This window comes from Centropristis striata, chromosome 16, assembly GCF_030273125.1.
Source record: "Centropristis striata isolate RG_2023a ecotype Rhode Island chromosome 16, C.striata_1.0, whole genome shotgun sequence".
NCBI lineage: Eukaryota > Metazoa > Chordata > Actinopteri > Perciformes > Serranidae > Centropristis > Centropristis striata.
Genome location: NC_081532.1, coordinates 634,850 through 661,596, shown reverse-complemented (window position 1 = coordinate 661,596; position 26,747 = coordinate 634,850). Strand labels below are relative to the sequence as shown.

At 33.4% G+C, this 26,747-nt stretch overlaps 1 protein-coding gene across 2 annotated transcripts in view; it reads left to right on the top strand.

The window, feature by feature from the left end:
- Positions 1-26,747, top strand: part of LOC131987733 (brain-enriched guanylate kinase-associated protein) — a 66,687-nt gene that overhangs the window by 33,554 nt on the left and 6,386 nt on the right. For both annotated transcript variants that reach the window (XM_059352597.1, XM_059352598.1), the window contains 2 exons: positions 1,810-1,876; positions 22,965-23,072. In XM_059352597.1, coding sequence (XP_059208580.1) covers positions 1,810-1,876; positions 22,965-23,072 — 175 coding nt within the window. The remainder of the gene's footprint in view (positions 1-1,809; positions 1,877-22,964; positions 23,073-26,747) is intronic.

The window sequence follows — 26,747 nt, the reverse complement described above, 5'->3', positions numbered from 1 at the left end:
CAGTGAACCTCTTTTATTTCCATTTACTCTCCCTCGCTGCCGCTTCAATCCCTTTCAGGTTGTTTTGAAGTGTGATTCTTTGCTTTGTGTCTCCCTGCCCACTCTCTATATCTGTCTGTTAATGGAGCCATAAACTCACCTTATCAACACTCTGCTAGGCCTCAGAGTTAATGTGGAAATGTGAGAGTGAACTGAGAGGTGACTGATAAAAACACCAGGAACAAGTTAACAAACAGAGAGTCCACGTCTTTAACTCTGTGTAGTTTTGTTCTGTTTCCTCCATGTCTGACTCCTTCCATCCTGCCTGTATTCACCTTAAAACATGTTTAAATACCATGTTGGTATATTTTTCACCTATATGACCTGATAATAATAATAATAGATTTTTTATTCTGACTTACTGGATCAACATTTAGAACCAAAAAGAAACAAAGAAAAACCAACATAAATGTGATCTTGTGATTGTGTGATCCTGTCATCAACTCTGGTTTTTATTCTAGTGGGACTCTGTTTGATTTGGCTCTGGTGTGTTTAGTGGAACAATTTGGTCATTTTGTGCCTTTTTTTTAGTCATTTTGTGTCTTTTTGTGGTCTTTTTTTGTCTTTTTTGTGTCTTTTTTGTCTCTTTTTGTGTCTTTTTTGGTCATTTTGTGTCTTTTTTAAGTCATTTTGTGTCTTCTTCTGTGGGTTTTTTGGTAATTTTGTGTCTTTTTGTAGTCATTTTGTGTTTTTTGTGTCTTTTTTGGTCCTTTTGTGTCTTTTTTTAGACATTTTTTGTCATTTTTTGTCATTTTTTGTCATTTTTGTGTCTTTGTAAGTCATTTTGTGTCTTTTTGTGTATTTTTTGGTCATTTTTTGTCTTTTTTTAGTCTTTTTTTGTCTTCTGTGTTTTTTGGTCTCATTTTGTGTCTTTTTGTGTCCTTTTTTTAGTCATTTTTTGTCTTTTTGGTTACTTTGTGAGTAGTTTTTTTGTCATTTTGTGTCATCTTCTGTGTTTTTTTGTCATTGTGTGTCTTTTTTAGTCATTTTGTGTCTTTTTTGGTCATTTTGTGTCTTTTTTTAGTCATTTTGTGTCTTTTTTTTGGTCATTTTGGACTTTTTTAGTCCTTTAGTCCAACATAAAATGTGATTTTGAATCTTTTTTTTAACTTCCAAAACACTATCATGCTCAATAAAGAATTGTAAATGTGTCAAATGTGACCAAAGGTGTCAAATCTACCATATAAGAGGGTTCCATCCAGTTCTATCATTTGATACTAAATCTATTTGAGCTTGTCTCCAGTTTTACTTGGTATATCATCATCAAACTGAAACTGGCCTCATGGAGTTTACAGCCAGAACTTTAGAGGTAAATGTACAGTAGGGCTCCACGCTGCTTTGTTTTATACTCTGATGGAGGCAACAAGTCTGGATTATTTGGAGCTTTAGAGGTTGAACATGATAATTCAGCTGCAGAGCCAGTAAACAGGGCTGCTTCTGCATGTTTACTGATTTGCTGTCATTAAATATTTAAGGGTTTATAATCACAGAATACCTCCTGCTGTGGCTCTTAAACATATCATCAAACCTTTTTACAGTGTTTTGGCTCAGCACATTTTTATCCTCAGTGATCTCCAAATCTGAGTCACAACTTAAAATAAATCAAATCCCCCCGAGACTCTTCGTCAGCGCCCTGATGGAGTCATTTATTCATTTCTCTGTCTGAATGATGTGCAGATTACTGCTGCTGATTCAGCTGCATGACAGGAAAACAGTCTTGTGTTGTGGTTTGTTGTGTTTTAATGATGATTCTTCTTCTTTGTTCTGCAGGATTCAGAGCAGCTATGCAGCTCTCCAGAGGATCAACCAGGATCTGGAGGACAAGATGCACCGAACGGTGAGAAACTCCTGCTGCTGGTTGCACTTTTAACCTTAAACACCCTGCTGAAAGTAGCATGTTAGCTTAAAGAAGGTGCACAATCACATCTTATTCTGCAATGTGGAAGAAAACATGCAAATTCTTTAAACCAGCTGGTGTGTTCAGGTTCTGGATACACTGCAAAACGTCAGCTCTTAAAAACAAAGAAAAAAGTACAAACATTAGGTGTATTTTGCTTAAAAATAGCACGCAAAGAACAAACAAAAGAAAACAACAAAGTAAATCACAAGCCTGATGCACGGTCAACAGACTGTGTTGTTCCATCATGTTGTGACTCTAAACGAAACTTAAGATACACAGTCAGTTACCATAGTAACCACAATATAGTGACATCACAATGTAACATTTAAAGCATAGAAACATTTTTAATCCTTCAAGCATTACTAATTGTTAATTTCAAACTAGCATACTCTAAGCCAGTAGTTCTCAACCTTTTTGAGTCGCGACCCCCAATTTAACATGCATGTTGTCCATTGACCCCCACTCACTGAGCATAATCTCACACGCACAGTTCAGATCACCCAAAAAAGAAACAAAATGACCAAAAAAGACACAAATTGTCCACAAAATGATCAAAAAAAGACACAAAATGATCAAAAAAAGACAGAAAATGACCAAAAAAGACACAAAATGACCAAAAAAAGACACAAAATGACCAGAAAAGACAAAAAATTACCAAAACATGAAACAAAATGACCAAAAAAGACACAAAAAACCCACCAAATGACCAAAAAAAGACATTAAGTGACCAAAAACACAGAGCTGACTTCCAAAATGATTTGGCGACCCCCAGAAATCATCTCGCGACCTAAATTGGGGTCCCGACCCCCAGGTTGAGAATAGCTGCTCTAAGCATTGCATGAATTACAATGGAATTATGATCATTCATTTTTAACTGTTTTTAACTTAAATTCTTATTGCTGAACTGGCCCTTATTGGCCCTTACACACACACACACACACACACACACACACATATAAACCAAATCATTATTTACAGGTCAAATCCCTGATGTTTAAAGTCCTCGCTGGTTTCTTATCTAAGCCCAGTTACATTACTCACAGTCCAGTTGGAAACGGGGGAAATCCTTTCAATGGCGTGGAAGGAAGTTTGGTTTCTGGTTGAGTTTCAATAATTTGCCGTCTTGCAAATTAAGTTGCTGGTTGTCCTTGTTGTTGAGGTGAAGCTTTCTCTGGCAGTTGCAATAAACTTTGCGTTCATGAATGCAACTTTGGTGCGTAGAGAAGATCAGAGTTGCAGTTGTTTCAGGATCCCTTATGGCAGGGGTCTCAAACTGGCGGCCCGCGGGCCAATTGTGGCCCTGGTGATGATATTTTGTGGCCCCCACCTTGATATGAAAGTTTAATGTGAGTTTTATATGAATGTTGTGTGGAAGGTCCCTTTATTGCTCCAGCTGGAGCTTTGTTTCACTTGTTTCTATGACGACGTTAACAAAAAGAAAGGCAGATGCTACCAGACCGTTTATTATTATTATTATTATTATTATTATTATTATCTGCCGTGTTGTTGTTACCGCAAGAAGTGGAAATGTTATATCATGTAATTTTGTGTCCTTTTTTTTTAAAGTAATTTTGTGTCTTTTTTTGCGTCATTATGTGTCTTTTTTAAGTAATTTAGTGTTTTTTCAGTCATTTTGTGTCTTTTTTAGTAATTTTGTGTCTTTTTTTAGTAATTTTGTGTCTTTTTTTAGTAATTTTGTGTCTTTTTTTGGTCATTTTGTGTCTTTTTTGGTCATTTTGGTCTATCTCAGTCCTGGTTGTATTTCCTGTTGTTGCAGTAGTTGTAACTTTACTTTTCAGCGGATGATGCAAGAACTTCTAGTGGAGGTCAGAGATCTAAACTGGCGTCTGTCCAGCTCCTCAAACCTTCAGGCCAACACTCTCTCTCCTCTCTCCTCTTCTCTCCTCTCTGGTAGAAACTCTGAACTCTCTGAACACATTTACACATTTACACTTTCCTGACAGCTGAGCTTGTTTAGTGTCGATATGAGCAAGAAGAGGAGGTGTCTGTTCTGTTAGAACCACAGAGGTCCTCACAGCGTCATGAAACATGCATGAAGACACACACACACACACACACACAGAGACGAGGGGTGAAACAGAGTTTGACCTGAATCTTTTCTACCAGAACATGAAGTTCTGTAGTTACTAGGAAACTGTTTCTTACAGTTTTCTTTGTGTTTTTCTTCTTCTTTCCCTCGTAGATTTCACCAACTGTTAAACAAAGACTTGTTTTGACTTGTCTTTTTGTGTCTTTCTGTGTCTTTTTTTGGTCATTTTGTGTCTTTTTTTTAAGTCATTTTGTGTCTTTTGTTGTGTCTTTTTTAGTTATTTTGTCTTTTTTGTCTTTTTTTAGTCATTTTGTGTCTTTTTTTAGTCATTTTGTGTCTTTTTTGTTCATTTTGTGCCTTTTTTGGTCATTTTGTGTCTTTTTTTGGTCATTTTGTGTCTTTTTTGGTCATTTTGTGTCTTTTTTTAGTCATTTTGTGTCTTTTTTGTTCATTTTGTGTCTTTTTTAGTCCTTTAGTCCAACATAAAATGTGATTTTGAATCACACACACAGAGACGAGGAGTGAAACAGCTTTGGACCCAGTTTGACCTGGAATCTTTTCTACCAGAACATGAAGTTCTGTAGTTACTAGGAAACTGTTTCTTACAGTTTTCTTTGTATTTTTCTTCTTCTTTCCCTCGTAGATTTCACCAACTGTTAAACAAAGACTTGTTGTCGTGGCAGCAGCTCTTTCTGCACTTTGACTGTAAACTATTAGTGATAATTTCAGGTAAATCCTGTCAGGACTCAGATGCAGAGCAGGTGAACCTAAAAGTTTCTTTATTTAAAGAATACAGCGGGTTAATAAAGTCCTCACAGAGAGAAAGAAAAGGGCTGTGAAACTCCTGACTCTGAGTCAAAACTAGACAAAGAAAAAAGTTGCTCCAAAGGAGGAAAAACACTGAATCTATGATAAAATAAAAATGTAAAAATACAGTCTACTTTACTTTTCATTCTGTCTACTGTGTTTTTTACACAGTAATGTTTTAACTGCTGTGATTTTATTGTAAATTATACATGATGAACTGTGAATAATCCAGTTAATAACTGTAGATTTAACAGAGATTATTGACAGTGAACCAGCGTTAATAACAGAGATATTGTGGTGAGGCGCCACTAGTTGCCATGCAACCAGTTCTCTACCTGACAGTGACAGAATAAAGGAGACTCAGTTTGATGCAGAAGTTGTGAAGTTTAATAAATATCAGCTTCTGAAACGCCTGCAGAGGATTAACAGACAATAGATGCACTTCCTGTCATGTTTTTTTTTATGTCTTTGTGTCTTTTTTGGGGTGTTTTTTTGTCTTTTTTGTCATTTTACATCTTTTTGTGTCTTTTTTTGGTCTTTTTGTGTCTGTTGGTGTCTTTTTTGGGGGTTTTTTTGGTCTTTTTGTGTCTTTTTTTGTCTTTTTGTGTCTTTTTTTGGTCTTTTTGTGTATTTTTGTGTAGATTTGTGTATATTTGTGTATATTTGTGTATTTTTTTTTTTATCTGTTTTTGTCATTTTTTGGTCATTTTGTGTCTTTTTACATCTTCTTTAAGTCACAAAATGACCAAAAAAGACAAAAAATGTTCAAAAGAGATAAAGTAAAGCTGCAGCAGTGATGAACTGGCCCGAGCAGAGTGACCTGATGATTATTTGGTTCTTACCAAGATAAAAAAAACTTTAGATTTAGAAGTGTCAGATCTGGTTTTAAGAGTTCATTTCTTATTTTAAGTGTTCAACATGCTTATTTCTAGATTTAATAATCTTGATTTAATAAATCTTGTCAAGGTAAATTATCTGTCCATGCAGCAAGATCATTTCCCTCAGATTTACTGTTTGATCTGGTTTTAGACCTTTAGATTTACTGTTTGATCTGGTTTTAGACCTTTAGATTTACTGTTTGATCTGGTTTTAGACCTTTAGATTTACTGTTTGATCTGGTTTTTAGACCTTTAGATTTACTGTTTGATCTGGTTTTAGACCTTTAGATTTACTGTTTGATCTGGTTTTAGACCTTTAGATTTACTGTTTGATCTGGTTTTAGACCTTTAGATTTACTGTTTGATCTGGTTTTAGACCTTTAGATTTACTGTTTGATCTGGTTTTAGACCTTTAGATTTACTGTTTGACATGGTTTTAGACCTTTAGATTTACTGTTTGATCTGGTTTTAGACCTTTAGATTTACGGTTTGATCTGGTTTTAGACCTTTAGATTTACTGTTTGATCTGGTTTTAGACCTTTAGATTTACTGTTTGATCTGGTTTTAGACCTTTAGATTTACGGTTTGATCTGGTTTTAGACCTTTAGATTTACTGTTTGATCTGGTTTTAGACCTTTAGATTTACTGTTTGATCTGGTTTTAGACCTTTAGATTTACTGTTTGATCTGGTTTTAGACCTTTAGATTTACTGTTTGATCTGGTTTTAGACCTGTAGATTTACTGTTTGATCTGGTTTTAAACCTTTAGATTTACTGTTTGATCTGGTTTTAGACCTTTAGATTTACTGTTTGATCTGGTTTTAGACCTTTAGATTTACTGTTTGATCTGGTTTTAGACCTTTAGATTTACTGTTTGATCTGGTTTTAGACCTTTAGATTTACTGTTTGATCTGGTTTTAGACCTTTAGATTTACTGTTTGATCTGGTTTTAGACCTTTAGATTTACTGTTTGATCTGGTTTTAGACCTTTAGATTGACTGTTTGATCTGGTTTTAGACCTTTAGATTTACTGTTTGATCTGGTTTTAGACCTTTAGATTTACTGTTTGATCTGGTTTTAAACCTTTAGATTGACTGTTTGATCTGGTTTTAGACCTTTAGATTTACTGTTTGATCTGGTTTTAGACCTTTAGATTTACTGTTTGATCTGGTTTTAGACCTTTAGATTTACTGTTTGATCTGGTTTTAGACCTTTAGATTTACTGTTTGATCTGGTTTTAGACCTTTAGATTTACTGTTTGATCTGGTTTTCAAACACCTTTTTTACAGTGAAAACATAAATCAATGATTGAATCAGTGAGTGTAGAAACAGTGAGACGCCTCTTTTAAAAAGGGAATCTAACTGGAAGAGAGCCAAGCTGGATTTAAAGCCGAGGCAGACAAAATATCAATAAATACAGCAGCTTTAGACATCTCACACCTCAGAGATCATAAACGGTTCTGATAAACTTTACTCTCATACGATGAGGACATTTAGTCTCTCTGCTCTGCAAACTCTCAAATCACAGTCAGAGTAAATATCTCAGATCAAGAGGATATCTGATTATTTTTTTTATTTCATGGCTTTTTCCTTATTTCAAGAATTTTAATGAAAATATTCTACATAAAGATAAAAATCTTTGTAGCTATATCAAGAAAATGACCAAAAAAAGCCACAAATTGACCCAAAAAAGCCACAAAATGATCAAAAGAAGACACAAATTGGCCAAAAAAAGCCACAAGATGACAAAGAAGACACAAAATGACCAAAAAAGACACAAATTTACCCAAATGACACAAAACGACCAAAAAATTCAATTTTTCATCCTGCCTGTATATACCACTCGTGTCTTTTTTAGTCATTTTGTGTCTTTTTTGTCATTTTGTGTCTTTTTTTATTATTTTGTGTCTTTTTTAGTCATTTTGTGTCTTTTTTTTGTCATTTTGTGTATTTTTTTTATCATTTTATGTCTTTTTTGGTCATTTTGTGTCTTTTTTGGTAATTTTGTGTCTTTTTTCATCATTTTGTGTCTTTTTTAGTCCTATAGTCCAACATAAAATGTGATTTTGAATCTTTTTTATGCTTTCAAAACACTATCATGCTCAATAAAGAATTATAAATGTTGCAAATGAGAACAAATAAAAAGTCACGTGTTATCAGTCAGAATACACTAATTCTAAGGTATTTGTGGTTCATTAGATTAGATATTTTCACTGGTTTTGTAAAGTCTTTACAAGACACATTTTATTGTTCCATTGGCAGATCATTTTGATATTTTTAAGCAAAATAAACCAAATTTTTCTACTTTTTTCCTTGTTTTTAACTCTATGGATTCTGGGGCTATTTTGTCCATTTTTTAATCCTTTTCATCCTGTATACACCACCTGTGTCTTTTTTGTGGGGGTTTTCTGTGGGTTTTTTTTGGTCAATTTGTGTGTTTTGTTGGTTATTTGGTGTCTTTTTTTAGTCATTTTGTGTCTTTTTTGTGTCAAATTTTCTTGTTCCATTGGCTATTTTTTAAGCAAATTACACCTAGTTTTTGTACCTTTTTCTTGTTTTGAAGAAGTAACTTTTTACAGTGTGCTCTCTAACCCTCTCTGCTCTGAGACATGAAAAAGCTTCTCTAATCGATGTGAACACACCTGTTTAGCAGCAGATTCTCTCTCGTCTCTCTCAAAGCAATTACATGATCAAAGACAATCAGAGTCCAGAGTGATTGGAGGGAGCTGACTGTTCCTCAGCAGCAGCCGTCCAATCACATCAGGGCAGAGTTCCCCCCACAGCCTCCACCAGCCTCCACCAGCCTCCATCAGAGCTTCTATCAGAGCTTCTATCAGAGCTTCTATCAGCTGAAACCTTCAGGACTTACTGTCTGATTACTGAGGATCTAATCTCATCAGACGTTTGGTCCACAGGGCCGGTCCGTCTGTCCAACACTGATAGAAGACGACTGGAGCAGTTTATTGGTGAAACAGCAGCGACGCTCAACAAGAGAAAAAGGCTTTTACTGAGTCAGCTGATTTATGGCACACTGCAAGAAGTCAGCGCTTAAAAACAAGGGGGGAAAGTAGAAAAATGAGGTGTATTTTGCTTGAAAATAGCTAAATTATCTGCCAATAGAAGAAGAAAATTTGTCTTGTCTTGTTCACATTTGCAACATTTTAAAATTCTTTATTGAGCATGATAGTGTTTTGAAAGTAAAAAAAGGATTCAAAATCACATTTTATGTTGGACTAAAAAAAGACACAAAATGACCAAAAAAAGACAGAAGAAGACACAAAAAGACACAAAATGACCAAAAAAGAAGTGGTGTATACAAGATGAAAAGGATTTAAAAATAGACAAAATAGCCCCAGACTCCATAAAGTTAAAAACAAGGAAAAAAGTATAAAAAATTTGGTGTATTTTGCTTAAAAATAGTCATATCTTGTGTCTTTTTTTGGTAATTTCGTGTCTTTTTGTAATTTTGTCTTTTTTGTGTCTTTTTTTTTAGTAATTTCGTTTTTTTTCTGTCATTTTGAGCCTTTTTTTTTTGTCATTTTGTGTCTTTTTTTGGTAATTTTGTGTCTTTTTTATGAATGGTGGCCGACCACTGAGGTGTGAAAAATTTGTGTCATTTTGTGTCTTTTTTAAGTAATTTAGGGGTTTTTTCTGTCATTTTGTTTGTCATTTTGTGTCTTTTTTGGGTCATTTTGTCTTTTTTTTTAGTTGTTTTGTGTCTTTTTTTGGTCATTTTGTGTCTTTTTTTTAATTTTGTGTCTTTTTTTGGTCATTTTGTGTCTTTTTTTGGTAATTTTGTGTCTTTTTTCTGTAATTTTGTGTCTTTTTATGAACGGTGGCCGACCACTGAGGTGTGATAATGGTAATAAATCGTAATAAATCAGCCCAGACATGAAGTAGAGCAGCAGCAGCATGTGTCTGGTGTTTGCAGCCTTTTATTAGAGATGCTCCGCTCTAATCCGTCTCGCTTTGTCACACTGAGAGTCTGAAACGTCTCCCAGCATGCACCATTCCCTCATACCGAGCAACAAATCACCCGATTCTCGTCATGTGAAGGTGATTTGAAGACTGTTGGCTTTTCAAAGCGATTGTGTGTCCCTCAGTGTTGCAAATCGCTCTTCATGGCAGCAGACACCATGGGATTTTTCTTTTTTTCTCTTTTTTTTTGAGGCCGGGCTCATCAGGATGCTGTTTCTTTTGATGTCATGTCATGAAATGGCATTTCAAGGAGGAAATATGTTGCTTTGTAGCAGACGGAGACAAAGGCAGCACCAATCAAATCAGACACGTAATTAAAAGTTTTCAGTGAGACGTGAAGAGACAAGGTCGACTGGAAAACAGAGAAGAATGAAAATATTTCATAGAAAGCAAAGCAGAGATTAAAACATGGAGGAAGTGATGAAGATGAGTTTGATCTGAGATAAACTGCTGCAGATGAAGCAGTTTGTGCTGATGAAGAATATGTGAACATTTCCTGACTTGTCGTAGTTCGCTGTATTAGTACGAACATTTCCTTTTTTCAGTCCATTCCTCCTGGTGTTTAGTGTAGAAATGCTAAAAAATAAAAAAATAAAAAGGAACGTGTATATTCTGCCTGTAAAAACAGAACTTTGTTCAAGTTCTCCTTGTCAGCTGACAAAGTTCTGCACAATTTTTGAGGAAAAAAACTGAATTTTTCAGCTACACTGTAAAAAATGTCTTTTTTTAGATTTTAGGGTGAAAAACTGCTAAACATGACAGTAAAAGACGTAAAATGATAAATGAGTTAATTCAGTTTCAGTAACAATGAAACACTGTAAATGTATAAATCAGACAAAACAGGATTTTTTTACAGTTTTGTTTTTTGAAAAATACATTACTCCACTGTAAAATACACTGGAATATGTATTTAATTTAATATATATATACAAGCCATCAGTGTAATTTTTGCATTTATGTTTTGTAAAAATACTTTTTCTCACTGTTAAATGTACTAAACACCATATCTCTAACAGAAATATACTGTAATATTTAATGGTAAAATCTTTAATTTATGCAGCATTTATAAAGTATTTTCTGGTCAATTATATGGCAGAACAGGGAAAACTTTTTATATTTTACAGTAAAATATGGAATAAAATGTCAATCTTAAACGTGAAATCAACAGTGTTAATATCATTTTACCGTAATATTATAAAAAGTTGCACCGTATTTATTATGGTAAAGTTCTGCTGGTTTTTACCATAAAAACAACAGTTTTTTTTTTTTTTTACAGTGTAAAAAGATCCCATTAAATTCAGTTTGTTTGATATTTAATGACCAACTAAAGGAAGAGAAGCTGTAAATGGAAACGGACGGCAAGAGATAAGATCAGATTTAAGGAAGAATATTAACTAACAGACTAGTTTGTGTATGTTATTATTGTGTTTTACGCTAAAATATCACTTCTGAACTATAGAAAAGGCACTTACTGAACTGTACAATTTTCAAAAAAGGAATATATTTTATGTTAGTGAAAAGTGGAATCCAACTCAACAGCTCAGCATATTATCATTTTCAGTTTTTGTGGAGTCTATAGCAGATTTGTTTTAAACTTAAAGTCAGTTTAGAGGCTGTGAGGTGGTTTGTGGTGACGTTATGCAAAAAAAACGTCCATTCCTGAGATATAACGCTGATGTAACGCTATATAACGCTGACTGGTTCCAGCTGGGCGCTGTGAGACTCTTTAGTCAGAGTTCAGATTAATGTTTGAGCCTTTCTGAGGCTGCTGCTGCAGCAGAAAGGACAGATTTGCATACAATTGTTAGTCAGGTAGTCTTTTTGTCTGTTTGCTCCAAATATCCAAATATACCAAACAGACTGCATTAGAATAAAGATTCAGAGTGAAATAAACAATACACAATGAAGTGTTGAAACCTCAAATATTACTAAGATTAGATTAATTACTTTATTAATCCCACAATGGGGAAATTCAATTTCTGCATTTAACCCTCAAATAGATTTAGTATCAAATGATAGAACTGGATGGAACCCTCTTATATGGTAGATTTGACACCTTTGGTCACATTTGACACATTTAACATTCTTTATTGAGCATGATAGTGTTTTGAAAGTTAAAAAAAAGATTCAAAATCACATTTTAAGTTGGACTAAAGGACTAAAAAAGACATAAAATGACTAAAAAAAGACACAAAATGACTAAAAAAGACACAAAAAGACAAAATGACCGAAAAAGACACAAAAAGACAAAATGACAAAAAAATGACAAAAAAGACACAAAATGACTAAAAAAAGACACAAAAAGACACAAAATGACCAAAAAAGACACAAAAAGACAAAATGACAAAAAATGACAAAAAAGACACAAAATGACTAAAAAAAGACACAAAATGACATAAAATGACAAAAAATACACAAAAATACACAAAATGGCTAAAAAAGACACAAAAAGACAAAATGACCAAAAAATTACAAAAAAAGACACAAAATGACTAAAAAAAGACACAAAAAGACACAAAATGACCAAAAAAGACACAAAAAGACAAAATGACCAAAAAATTACAAAAAAGACACAAAATGACTAAAAAAAGACACAAAATGACCAAAAAATACACAAAATGACAAAAAAGACACAAAAATACACAAAATGACTTAAAGAAAAGACACACAATGACCAAAAAAGGACACAAAATGAGAAGACAGAATGACCAAAAAAACAAACACAAAAGACACAAAAGACACAAAATGACAAAAAACAAACAAAAAATGACCAAAAAAGACAGGAAAAAGACACAAAAAAGACACGAAAAGGATTTTAAAAAGGACCAAACAGCCCTATAAGACTCCATAGAGCTGAGTGGAGGGTTCGGTGCCTTGCTTCAGGGCACTTCGGTCCTTCACCTGTCACTACTGGGATTCGAACCAGCGACTCTCCAGTTACCAGCCCGATTCCTAATACTTCTAATACTTGTATCATTTTATTTCATGGGTAATGTATGTGTAGTATTTTAGCAATTTTCTTGCACAATTCTGTTCCAGGATGTAGAACTGTCGTAGTTCAGGAGCTGTCCATGGTGCTGAAAGTCACTGTTTCTGATTTACACTGCAAAAAACATGAAGATTACCAAGTATCTTCTATCAATAGTACCTTAATTATCTTGTTTTGATATTAGTATTATTATTATTATGTGCTTCTTTAATGATCTTATTGTGTAAAGACTTGTTTTTAGGATTGACATTGTGAGCTTTTTCATGCTTTTCAATCTCTTCAACTGTTGAATATGGTGAGTTTTTACCTCAAATATTGGCTCCAGTTGAGAGTTTTAGTTGCATGGAGTTTAAATTATATTTAAAAAGTATTTTATATCACCAAAACGTGCTAGTTTCAAGTATTTCTGGCTTATTTTAATGTTACTACAGTCGGGATTTTAAAGCCACAATTGCTCAAAATAAATATCATTGTTTTTTCCAGTTTCTAGATATTTTTACTTATTTAAAGAATTCTTACAAAGAAAAAATGACTTACTGCACTGGCAGATAATTTGACTTGTTTCCAGCAGATGAAGATATTGTTTATCCATCAGCTAATTTTAAAACATTGAGATTTAAATCTGGTTATAAATGTCCCAGGAGATATTTATATCCTGGGTTGTAAATCGTTCCAGGAGCGAGGATACAGGATATTTGATGGACATTTGTGACGATTTGCATATTTTATAGAATAAATAAATACCATGTGAACTGACAGTTGACCAATAGAATAATCAATAATGAAAAATGATTGCAGCTCTACTGAAACCTTCCCGAGTGGCTCCATGCTTCCTTTCTTCTCCGTCGGCAGTTTATTTATGACCAATCACAGTTATTTATGTGTTTATTTATGAAACACAAAGGCTCGGTCTAATCTCTGGAGTCTCTGATCCACTATTTAGTGGCCAAGCCGCAATGAAAAACATTAAGATGATCAATAATATCTGATTCAGGATCGATGCGTTTTAGCTGCATAGTTAATCAGACTGCTCTAAATATAAACCAGGAACATGGAAGATATTATGCTGATGAATAGAATAAAGGAGAAAATGTGAACTGGACGTGAAAGTTTGAGATAATAAATGTTTGATTCACTGTAAATAATCTGTTAAATCTCCAGTTATTTACTGTTTTATTCACAGTTCATCACTCTGTTTGGTTTTTACAGTATAGTTCTGAATAATTTACTATAAAAATCACAATAGTTAAAATATTACTGTAGAAAAAACACAGTAGACAGAATGAAAAGTAAACTTGACGACTGTATTTTTACATTTTTATCATATCATTTATCATTTTTTTATTTTTTGTGTTTTTATGTGTGTTTTTTGTGTGTTTTTTGTATTTTTGTATGTGTTTTCATCTGTGTTTATTGTATTTTTTGTGTTTTTATGTGTGTTTTTTGTACTTTTGTGTGTTTTTATGTATGTTTTTCATAATTTTTTATGTGCGTTTTTTTGTGTTTTTGTATGTTTTTGTGTTTTTATGTGTGTTTTTTGTATTTCTTGTGTTTTTATGTGTGTTTTTTATATGTTTTTTGTGTTTTTTTTGTATGTAATCAGTCCGATACAAATGCTGTTTAAATAATTAACTTAAAGTTTTTCATACAAAACACAGAATGGAAATCAATTGTAAAACAGTAAATGTATTAATATTATTTTCTTTTGTGTATAGAGTCATTACCTGCAGTAACTAGTTATTTCTATGAAAAAATAAATATGAAATTATTATCAAATTAACAGCGTTGTTTACTGTGCCATATTGCCATATACAGTACCATTAAAAATCACAATGTTTAACTGTTTTTTATTCTTACAGTAAACAAATCAGGACTGTAAACACAACTAAAAAATCTGTGTTTCATTGTTTATTTTACAGTAAGGAAACCAGAACTGTAAATAAAACTAAAATCACAGTGTTTGTTTTTATTTTACAGTATAAAAACAGTACTGTAAATAAAATAACTTATATTACTATAATAAACAGGAAATAAAGTCTTCTTCATGTGTTTACAGTGAGAGCTGTTGATGAGTCATCGTCTGCTGCTGAGTGACAGACTGTTGTTTCTCTGAACAATAATTACTGACATTAACTCTGCAGACGTTCATCATATCTCTTCAATGGAGAGTGAATTACACATCAGAGTACACGGACGTAGTAAAGAAAACACTGCAAAAAGTCAGCTCCTAAAAACAAGGGGAAAAGTACAAAAATTAGGTGTATTTTGCTTTAAATTATCAAAATGATCTGCCAATGGAACAAGAAAATTTCCAAAACCAGTAAAAAATATCTAATCTCAATGAAGCCACAAATACCTTAGTTTTATATTAGTCAATATTAGTTAATTAGTGTATTCTGACTGATAACAAGTGACTTTTTCTTGATTCTAATGAAATACACGTGACCTATTTTCTCAATATGTGTAAAAATATTGTTGAATTAATAATCAGTAAATGCTAGAGCCATTATCTTGACATAATGATATGATAGGCATTATATTTATAGAAACCAGCAAAGTCACACTAAAAACTAAAAACTTTAACCAAAAAAAGACACAAAATGACCAAAAAAAGGACACAAATGAGTATTTGTGTCCTTTTTTTGGTCATTTTGTGGCTTTTTTGGGTCAATTTGTGTCTTTTTTTGGTAATTTTCTTCATACAGCTACAAAGATTTTTATCTGTATGTAGAATATTTTTCTTAAAATTCTTGAAATAAGGCAAAAGACGTGGAATCTTTATATCAAACAAGTGAAACAGTCTAAAATAAAAATGTAGAAAATACTTGGTGAGCTTCATGTTTGTTGCAGTGTGAGGTTTTACTGCAGACTCAAGGTAAAGTATGAAGTTGACGTGGACATTAATGACTTTAGTTCTACAGGTTTTGAGGTTGTGACCGACTTTTTCCTGCTCTCTGAAACTTTTCCTCACATTATTTAGAAGCAGCTTTGTTCACTACGGTGGTTATCTTTGGTGTCTCCATTTGAAAATCCTCCTTAATGAGGTTAGAAAATGTAATTTGTTTCTTTTCTTTTTTTTCTTCCATAAAACTGAGCGTGTGTTTAAGTGGAGAGGAGTTTTCTGGACCAGTCTGCAGTAATTGCCTCTCGAGGGAGTTCAGCTTCATTTGCTGTCCAGAGAATCTCTCCAACAGAAAACCTCAAACAAACTGGGGAGTCCAAGAAAAACCGACAGATTCTTCACTTTTTATACTCAATTCAACAAATCTCCTCCATCAGTAACTGGAACAAGCTCCATAAGTTTTAGTTTGTTGTTTCATTCTATTAAATATCTGCATTATGGAGGAAAACCATCTCGTTGTTAGCTGAGTCACACCTTTCTTCTCTTGTACACTGAAAAAAGTCAGAGTAAATATCTCAGATCAAGGGGAAATCTGCTTATTTTCTGTCTGATCAGATAGTTCTTCTTAGTCAGCAGTTTTTATTTTAGACTGTTTCACTTGTTTTTTTTGTCTTTTTTTTGTAATTTTGTGTCTCTTTTTGATAAATGTGTGTCCTTTTTAGTAATATTGTGTCTTCTTTGTGATTTTGTATCTTTTTTAAAATAAGTTTGTGTCTCTTTTTTTTAGTAATTTTGCATCTTTTTTTAAAAGTAATTTAGTGCTTTTTTTGGTCATTTTGATTCTATTAAATATCTGCATTATAGAGGAGAATCGTCTCGTTGTTAGCTGAGTCACATTATCTAATGTCACGGTCATCACACACACACACACACACCTTTCTTCTCTTTTTTACACTGCAAAAACTGAACTCTAAGTCAGATTAAATATGTCAGATCAAGAGGATATCTGCTTATCTTCTGTCTGATCAGATAGTTCTTCTTAGTCAGCAGTTTTTATTTTAGACTGTCTCACTTGGGGGTTTTTTTGTCCTTTTTTTTGGTCATTTTGTGTCTTTTTCTTTAGTAATTTATTGTATTTTTTTGGTCATGTTGTGTCTTTTTTTAGTAATTTTTTTAGTAATTTTGTGCCTTTTTTAAAAGTAATTTTGTGTCTTTTTTTAGTAATTTTGTGTCATTTTTAAGTGATTTTGTTTCTTTTTTTAAATAATTTTGTGTCTCTTTTTGGTCATTTTGTGTCTCTTTTTTTAGTAATTGTGTATCTTTTTTGGGTAATTTTGTGTCTTTTTCTAATAATTTTGTCTTTTTTATTAATTTTGTGTATTTTTTGGGTCATTTTGTGTCTTTTTTTTCAAGTAATTTTGTGTCTTTTTTTAAGTCATTTTGTGTCTTTTTTAAAGTCATTTTGTGTCTTGTTTAATTAATTTATTTTTTTCTGTCATTTTGTATCTTTTTTTAGTAATTTTGTGTCTTTTTTCGGTCACTTTGATACTGCCTCCAGCAGGTAATTTGAGTTTGAGACCCCTGATTTACAACAAGCACAGGACACTAAAAACTGTTCCTATTGTTTAAAAGTAGTGCAATAAAAATACAGATGTTTTCCCTAACATGATGAATAATTGTGATTATAATATTGATCAAAATAATGGTGATTATCATTTTGGCCATAATGTCTCTGCTCTCTCCTCCTTCATCTCTTCTTCTGTGGTCTGTATAACAGCTGGACAGCGATCTGTAGCCACGATGTAACTTTAATAGGTTTCTCCTCTCAACACACCACAGTAATAAACGTGTCCAGTAGATGTTAAGAGCTTTACACTCCACGCTGCTCCTCCTCTGCTCCTCCTCTGCTCCTCCTCTCCTCACAAACACAGAAACACTCTGATGAATGAATGGTAGCCCAGGAAACTGGAGGACAGGAAGACTGAATCAGCTTTAGTAAGATTACAACCTGAGAGTCAGAAACCGTCTTTGATCCAATAAAACGTGATTTTGACAAAGACAGAACAAGCAGCAATTACAGATGTGAGCTTTAAAGAGGCCTAATGCACAGTCAGCAGGAGGAAATATGGATAGAAAGATTAATGAGGTGGAGAGAGAGAGAGAGAGAGAGAGAGAGAGAGAGAGAGAGAGAGAGAGAGAGAGAGAGAGAGAGAGAGAGCAGGAAGCTGATTGATGAGATTCTAACAGAACTGTATTTGAATATCAATGCTGGTTATTGATTAAACTGACATTAATTGCCACCTATTAGATTACCTCTGCTCGCCTCTATTTCAGAACAATCACCAACACGAGAGATTAGAGGAGAGCAGCTTCCACAATTACACACTGTAAAAAATGTCTGTAGATTTTACAAATCGACATGTTATAGTATGACTTTTTTTTTAAAAAGTCATACTTGTTGAACTTCCTAAAATATGGTGTTAATATTTAATTTCTGGCCGTATTATGCTCCAATATGTATAAACAGACCATAATCAACCTTTTTTAAGCATTTTTAGGAATTTCAAAATCTCACCATTTTTGACAATATCGACTTTTTTTTTGAGTGGGTCATTTTTGGACATCCCATAATATGGTGTTTAATCGCTATTTTTGGAAAACTACACTACCACATGCATCAACAGAGTATATATGGGCCAGTTGTAGCATTTTTATGCATTTTAAAATTTGACCTTTTTTGAACAAAAAACGACATACTATAGTATTACTTTTTTTTAAGGGGGTCATTTTTTAACGTCCTAAAATATGGTGTTTTTATTTAATTTCTCACCATATTATGCTCTAACATGTATCAACAGACTATAATTGACCCATTTTTAGCATTTTTAGGCATTTTAATTTTTGACAATTTTTGACAAAAATCGACATACTATAGTATGACTTTTTTTAAAAAGGGGGTCTTTTTTGGACATCCCATAATATGGTGTTTGTTCGCTATTTTTTGACAAACTATACTACCACATGCATCAACAGAGTATAATTGGGCGATTTCTAGCATTTTTAGGCATTTTAAAATGTTAAAATTCTGACACAAATCGACATGTTATAGTAAGACTTTTTTGAGCGGGTCATTTTTGGACATCCCATAATATGTTGGGTTCTTTGCTATTTTTGGACAAACTATACTACCACATGTATCAACAGAGTATAATTGGGCCATTTGTAGCATTTTTACGCATTTTAAAAATTGACCTTTTTTGACTAAAATCGACACTTTTTTTTAAAGGGGGTCATTTTTTAACTTCCTAAAACATGGGGTTTATATTTAATTTCTGGCCATATTATGCTCTAATATGTATCAACAGACCATAATTGACCCATTTTTAGCATTTTTAGGCATTTCTCATTTTTGACAATTTTTGACACAAATCGACATGCTATCGTATGACTTTTTTTTAAAGGGGGTCATTTTTTTGTTTTTTCACTATTTTTGGACAGACTATACTACCACATGCATCAACAGAGTATATATGGGCCATATGGAGCATTTTTAGGAATTTCAAAATTTGACCATTTTTGACTAAAATCGACATGCTATAGTAAGACTTTTTTGAGCGGGTCATTTTCGGACTTCCCATAATATGGTGTTTGTTCACTATTTTTGGAAAACTATACTACCACATGTATCAAATTTTAGGCATTTTAAATTTCGACAATTTTTTTTTACAAAAATTTACATGCTATAGTATGACTTTTTTTTAAAGGGGGTCATTTTTGGACATCCCATAATATGGTGTTTTTTCACTATTTTTGGACAGACGATACTTCCACATGCATCAACAGAGTATAATTGGGCGATTTCTATCATTGTTAATGCTTAATGGAACCCTATCACCAGACAAAAACATGATATTTGGTTACTCCGATAAACCCTGGATTATGTTTATAGAAGTCTGCAAAGAAAATGTAAAAATGGATTATAAAATGTCTTTGTTTGCTGGAGGAAAGCTCAGTGTGTTCAACATGGAAATGGTTAATCCTCAGAAGAGCAAGACAGGCAACATAACGGTTGATTCAGTCAGTTCCATGTGTAAAAGTAGAGTTGTTAGCCTGATGATGCTAGCTGCTACATCCAGAATCATTAGAATAAATGTCATTCTGCATTTCTTTGACAGTAATCACTGAAAATGGAACGCTGCTTCATTTGTCCTCCTCTCTCTCTCCATCTTCCTCTTGTTTCTCCTCCCTCTGTTTCTGTTTCTCCCAGAGTAATTGATATGATATGAACACTGGCAAGTGTAATCTTCTTTTAATTAAGAGCTGCTGCCTCTGATAGTGACTTACGGCTCTCCAACTCTCATTCTTCTTCTTCTATCGTCTGATTTTTATTCTGTTGCTTCTCCAGCTCTGGCTGCCTCGTCGTTCTCTCGTTATCACACAAACCATCACCTCTTTCCTCTCACCTTTTACTGCTGGAGAAAATATTTAAAGAAAGACAACTGACGACCAGGTAGATTGGAATAGCAGCCTTATGCCGGATTTATTTAGCAAGTATCAAAAACAGATGATAGACAAATCCAAAAGTCAGAACAACTCTGAGAGAGACAACACTCTGTCTCTTTTTATTTTGCAGGTTGATGTGTCATTGTTTCTGTGTAACTAAGGTTCAACGTAATTTATGAAAAACATTTGCTATAAGAGCACACTTGGGATTTCCTAAATCACAGCTGTTCATATCTGAATCAAACAGGAGTTTCCTGTAAAGAGACTGACTGTTGGTCAGATTTCTGTGTGTTTATCAAAACATGTTTGATGCATATTTAAACTGCTATATGTCAGATATTTTAATACATCTTCAAATTAATTCACAACATTAACTTCCTGCACTGGTAAAAAAAAGAATGAGTGTCTAAAACCAGATCAAACAGTAAATCTGAGGGAAATTATCTTGCTGCATGGACAGATAATTTACCTTGAAAAGATTTATTAAATTAAGATTATTAAATCTAGATCTAAAGTTGCTTGCAGCTACATTTTTGGTCTTTTTGTGACCAAAAGAAGATGTGAAAAGACACAAAATTATCAAAAAAAGAAACACAAAAAGACCAAACAAAAACAAACAAAAGACGTGAAATCACAAAAAAGACATGAAAAGACAAAAAAACACAAAAATCAAAACATGTTTGATACATATTTAAACCGCTATATGTCTGATATTTTAACACATTTTCAAATAAATTCACAACAGAATCCCCCCTCTAATGGAGATATCCATTAGCAACATCTACAGAAGTTAATTTGAAAGATGTGTGTTTCTATATAAACATGGGACCTCTAAGGAGATTTAAAAATTAAACAGGAAACATCAGGCAGGTTTGGCTAGTGAGTTTTTCCTTTTGGGTGTGGGGACTTTCCTGCAAGATATTGCTTTGTGGACAAATAGGAGTTTGATATACTAGTATCTACATATACATTTTAAAATTTACAACACATCAACAAAGTCAGACACTTTCTAATGGTTATGAGCAAACCTTCACCAAATACCTTGATTAATTATTATGAGATACCCAAGTGGATTATAAACATTGATAAATACTTCGGTAAAGCTTTATATTAAGGTCCTTGTAATAACCATTAATTAACAAGTAATAAGGCCCTTGTAAGTCCTTACAAGATGCTTATTAACGTTATTGTCTGTTTATAAGCTTATATAAGTGTTAATAATGTTTATGAGGAAAGTGGAACTGCTGTTGATATTTAATTTCTGGCCATATTATGCTCTAATATATATAAACCGACTATAATTGACCCATTTTGAGCATTTTTAGGCATTTTAAATTTTGACAATTTTTGACAAAAATCGACATACTATAGTGTGACTTTTTTTTAAGGGGGTCATTTTTGGACATCCCATAATATGGTGTTTATTCGCTATTTTTTGACAAACTATACGACCACATGCATCATCAGAGTATAATTGGGCGATTTCTAGCATTTTTATGCATTTTAAAATTTGACCTTTTTTTAACAAAAATCGACATACTATAGTATGACTTTTTTTTAAAAGGGGGTCATTTTTTAACGTCCTAAAATATGGTGTTTTTCTGTCATTTCTCACCATATTATGCTCTAATATGTATCAACAGACCATAATTGACCCATTTTAAGCATTTTTAGGAATTTCAAAATTTGACCATTTTTGACAAAATCGACATGCTATAGTAAGACTTTTTTAAGGGAGTCATTTTTGGACATCCCATAATATGGTGTTTGTTTGCTATTTCTGGAAAACTATACTACCACATGCATCAACAGAGTATAATTGGGCCATTTGTAGCATTTTTCCCACCTGCCTGGCGGCCAAACACTGATACATGTCACCACATCACTGAACAGGATCACCAAACCAATACAATGTTACATTTAAGACACAACACGAGTCAAATTAACTGAGTATTATAGACGAATCAAGTCACATAACTATGGAGGATATTAGATGTATAAAATGTGTACTGCTGAACATTACTGTGTAACTGTGTTACAATATATTTAAAGTTAATATACGGTAGTATCCTGTAAACAAAACAAAACAGAACCGTTTGTGTGGTGTTCTTCCGTTCCTTCAGGCGTCCCTCCATGTCCTCTGCTCAGTCCAAGTTCCTTCATTGTGATGCTGCTAAATGTTCCATTACCTTTTTCCTGGATTGTCCACCTGCCATGTTTTTAAAACCCTCCACACTCGCCATATAGTCTGAAATGTCTCTGTCATCATGTAGAAACAGGTCCGTTTGTCTCTGACTCCATCTCTTCAGCATGGATACCATGCAACATGTCAAAAGAAACCAGAATTAAACTGATTAATGCCTTAGCCAAAACAGCTCCTCATTACTCTAACATTTGGTTCACCCAATCCCCTGACAGACTCCCCCTACCAGCATTCTGCTATGTAAAATGTAAATGAATGTACAATAATATTTCTCAAACTACAGCTAACTACATACTAAACACCTGTCTGTTCTGTCCTGTCATGGTAACATGCAGCTGCTCCCTCATCACCTTCAGGATTTCACTTATGTGACAGTAACCAGTTAACATTTTTATTATTTATGATCCAAAGAAGTCTGGACTTCAGACCGGCCCTGGACTCATTTTTTTGTCTTTTTTTGGTCATTTTGTGACCAAAAGAAGATGTGAAAAGACACAAAATTATCAATAAAAGACACAAAAAGACCAAATAAAAACAAACAAAAGACTTGAAATCACAAAAAAAGACATAAAAAGACAAAAAGTTTGTTAGTTTTTTAGTTTATGTAAGAACCAAATAATTGTCAGGTTCAGGAGGAAGATCATTTCCCTCAGATTTACTGCTTTACCTGGTTTTTAAACACCTTTTTATCAGTGTGGCCTCCTTCCTGTCTGCCAGGTCTACCTCTAACACTCTTTGTTTTCTGTTTTCTCTCCTTTCTTTCCCGTCCACTGCAGTCTCAGCACCACGAAGAAGAAAAGAGAGCCCTGAGCAGGGAAATCATCCTCCTCAACAACCACCTCATGGAGGCAAAGATCACCATCAACAAGCTCCGAGAGGACAACGTGAGTAACTCAGAGCTGCAACACAAGAGGAAACACAGGAACACAGATTCACCCTGAGAACCCAGAAATGAAGCTGCAGCCTGAAGCTTTAGGAGCCTCAGAGATCTGGAGCTGTTCCTGTCCTCAGTCATGCAAAAAATAAGAAATAAATCACTAGAATGAAGCAAATAATGCTGGAAACAAGTCAAATTATCTGCCAGTGCAGTAAGTTAATGTTTCTTTGTAAGAATTCTTTAAATCGGTAAAAATATCTAGAAACTGGAAAAACAATGATGTCTGGAAATAAATACAAAAATACTTATTTTGAGTAATTGTGACTTGAAAAGCCCGACTGTAGTAACATTAAAATACTGAATGAAACGAGCACGTTTTGGTGATAGAAAATGCTTTTGGAATATAATTCAAACTACGTGCAACTAAAACTCTCAACTGGAGCCAATATTTTAGGTAAAAACTTTTTTGTGTCTTTTTTTAGTCATTTTGTGTCTTTTCGGTTCTTTAGTCCAACATGAAATAATTCATTTAAGTAATTTAGTGTTTTTTCAGTCATTTTGTGTCTTTATCTTGTAAATTTGTGTCTTTTTTTGTCATTTTATGTCTTTTTTTTTGTAATTTCGTGTCTATTTTTGGTCATTTTGTGTCTTTTTTTTTGTTTGTAATTTTGTGTCTTTTTTTAGTAATTTTGTGTCTTTTTTTTGGTCATTGTGATACTGCCTCCAGCGGCCCCCAGGTAATTAAAGTTTGAGTCCCCTGTACTACAGCATGTAGATTTTTGTCTAGAACTTTGTTTAGAACTTAATATGGCCAGAAATTACAGAAAACACCATATTATGGGATGTCCAAAAATGGCCCGCTCAAAAAAAATTTATTTTTATCAAAAATGGTCAAATTTTAAAATGGCTTAAAATGCTAAAAATGACTTTATTATAGTCTGTTGATACATGTTATAGTATCGTTTGTCCAAAAATAGTGAAAAAACACCATATTATGGGATGTCCAAAAATGGCCCGCTCAAAAAAAAAGTCATAGTATAGCATGTCGATTTTTGTTAAAAATGGTCAAATTTTAAAATGTCTAAAAATGCTGAAAATCACTTTATTATAGTCTGTTGATACATATTAGAGCATTATATGGCCAGAAATGATGGAAAAACACCATTTTATAGGATGTCCAAAAATGACCCCCTCATAAAAAAGTCATACTATATATATATATCTATATATATATATATATATATATAGATATATATATATATATCCCAGAGCAGCTTCCTCCCCTGCATCAGTCGGTGTGTTGTGGCGTTCCCAGCAGAAACACATTCCTGTTAACTGAGACATCAGCAGGGTCTCCACGGCTCGTCTGTCCACACTAACTACAGGGGGTCCTCATGTCCTCACGTCCCCCAGGGGCCACGAGAAGAGAAATAAAGGGATTCAAACGGCAGCGATGCTAACTGGATCTGTGAGAGAGAAGGCTTTGATGTGATGAGGAGGATTGTTGGATGTGATGAAGGCTCCAACAGCTGACCTTTAGACCTTTAGAGGATCAGAACCAGGCCACAGAGGAACACACTGCAAAAAACTGAACTCTAAGTCAGATAAATATCTCAGATCAAGGGGATATCTGCTTATTTTCTGTCTGATAAGATAGTTCTGCTTAGTCAGCAGGTTTTATTTTAGACCGTTTCACTTGTTTGATATAAAGATTTCACGGCTTTTGCCTTATTTCAAGAATTTTAAGAAAAATATTCTACATACAGGTAAAAATCTTTGTTGCTGTATCAAGAAAATGACCAAAAAAAGCCACAAATTGACCTAAAAAAGACACAAATTGACCAAAAAAAGACACAAATTGACAAAAAAAAGCCACAAAATGACCAAAAAAAGACACAATGACCGAAAAAAGACACAAATTTACCAAAAAAAGACACAAAATGACCAAAAAAAGACACAAAATGACCTAAAAAAGCCACAAATTGACCTAAAAAAGACACAAAATAGCCAAAAAAAAAGAAACAAAATACAAAAGTAGTTTTTACCTAAAATATTGCCAGTTGAGAGTTTTAGTTGCATGTAGTTTGAATTATATTTAAAAAGCATTTTCTATCACCAAAACGTATTTCTGGCTAAAGTTGGTCTTTTCACATCACACTTGCTCAAAATAAGTATATTTGGAGTTATTATTTCAAGCTATCATCGTTTTTTTTCTCCAGTTTCTAGATATTTTTTACTGATTTAAAGAATTCTTACAAAGAAACATTTACTTACTGCACTGGCAGCTGATTTGACTTGTTTCCAGCAAATATTTGCTTAATTCTAGTCATTTATTTCTTATTTTTTGTTGTTCAGTTGGTTTTTGCAGTGCAGCTAACCCGCCTCCACAAACTCAAGTATTCAGAAACACAGAAAACAATTCATCAGCTGTGCCAATAGTAAAAATCTAGAAACCATCCTTTATAGAGAGGAAGAGATGAATAATGCAGCAGCAGCTTCCTGGGCTGTAACGAGCAGATAGTGAATAATAAACTGAGACCAGACTGTAACTGGGTAGATACAGAACAAATGAAGAAGTCTAGTGGTTTAGTGTTATTAAGCTCCTGCTAATGTCCACCTCCTGAAATAATACGGACAAGGTGAAAAACACCAGCTAACTAATTAAACTTTACCAGCTTCAGTGGATGAATGTGCTACTTTGATTAATGTCCTAATCCAGTTGGCTACTAATCCTAATTTTCCAACAGAGAACAGCTGATCATGACTGCTGTATAATCTGTGCTCTACTACAAATCTCTCGTTATTACAAAAACTCAGCCGTTCAGTCCAGGCAGCTAATTAAAAGAAACTATTCCACAATTACAAGGATCAATCTGAAGCAGGGGTCTCAAACTCAAATTACCTGCTGGAGGCAGTATCAAAATGACCAAAAAAAGACACAAAATTACAGAAAAAAAAAAATTACTTAGAAAAGACACAAAATGACCAAAAAAAGACACAAAATTACCAAAAAAAGACACACAATGACCAAAAAGATACAAAATTATTTAAAAAAAAGACACAAAATTACCAAAAAATACACAAAATTACCAAAAGACAAAAAAATACTAAAAAAAAAATACAAAATGACCAAAAAAAGACGAAAAAATTATTACAAAAAATACACAAAATTATCAAAGAATCTAACAAAGAATCTAATACTATTTTTCCACAATACATTTAACTAAACCTTATTAGCTTCACTTTTATCATTTATTACATTTACAACCACAAAGATCTTTGCAATTCCATGCATGAAGACCTTGCACCTTTAGTGCATGTTATCAATTGTTCAGAATACATTAACTGTATATGACCCATTATAACAATCATCTAGTGATATTCTCAACAGCTTTAAATGATTCTTTGACCCAGAAAATGTAGATTTTGACACCAAGATGGACCTTCTGAGTGGCTTGGAAGATATATTGGTCCTCATAGATTTTATATGGCTGCCATCTCTGATCCACAATCTTGATGAAGTGGCTCCTACCAACAATTTAAACCTATAGTGATAGAGAGCATGTGGAAAAATGTGGTGCTTGTCCTCTTTATTTACCTCAGCTGACTGACTATTAGAGCAGCAGGCTGCATAAACCAACAGGTTTTATTGATTATTTGAGTGATGGTGATCATCTTTATG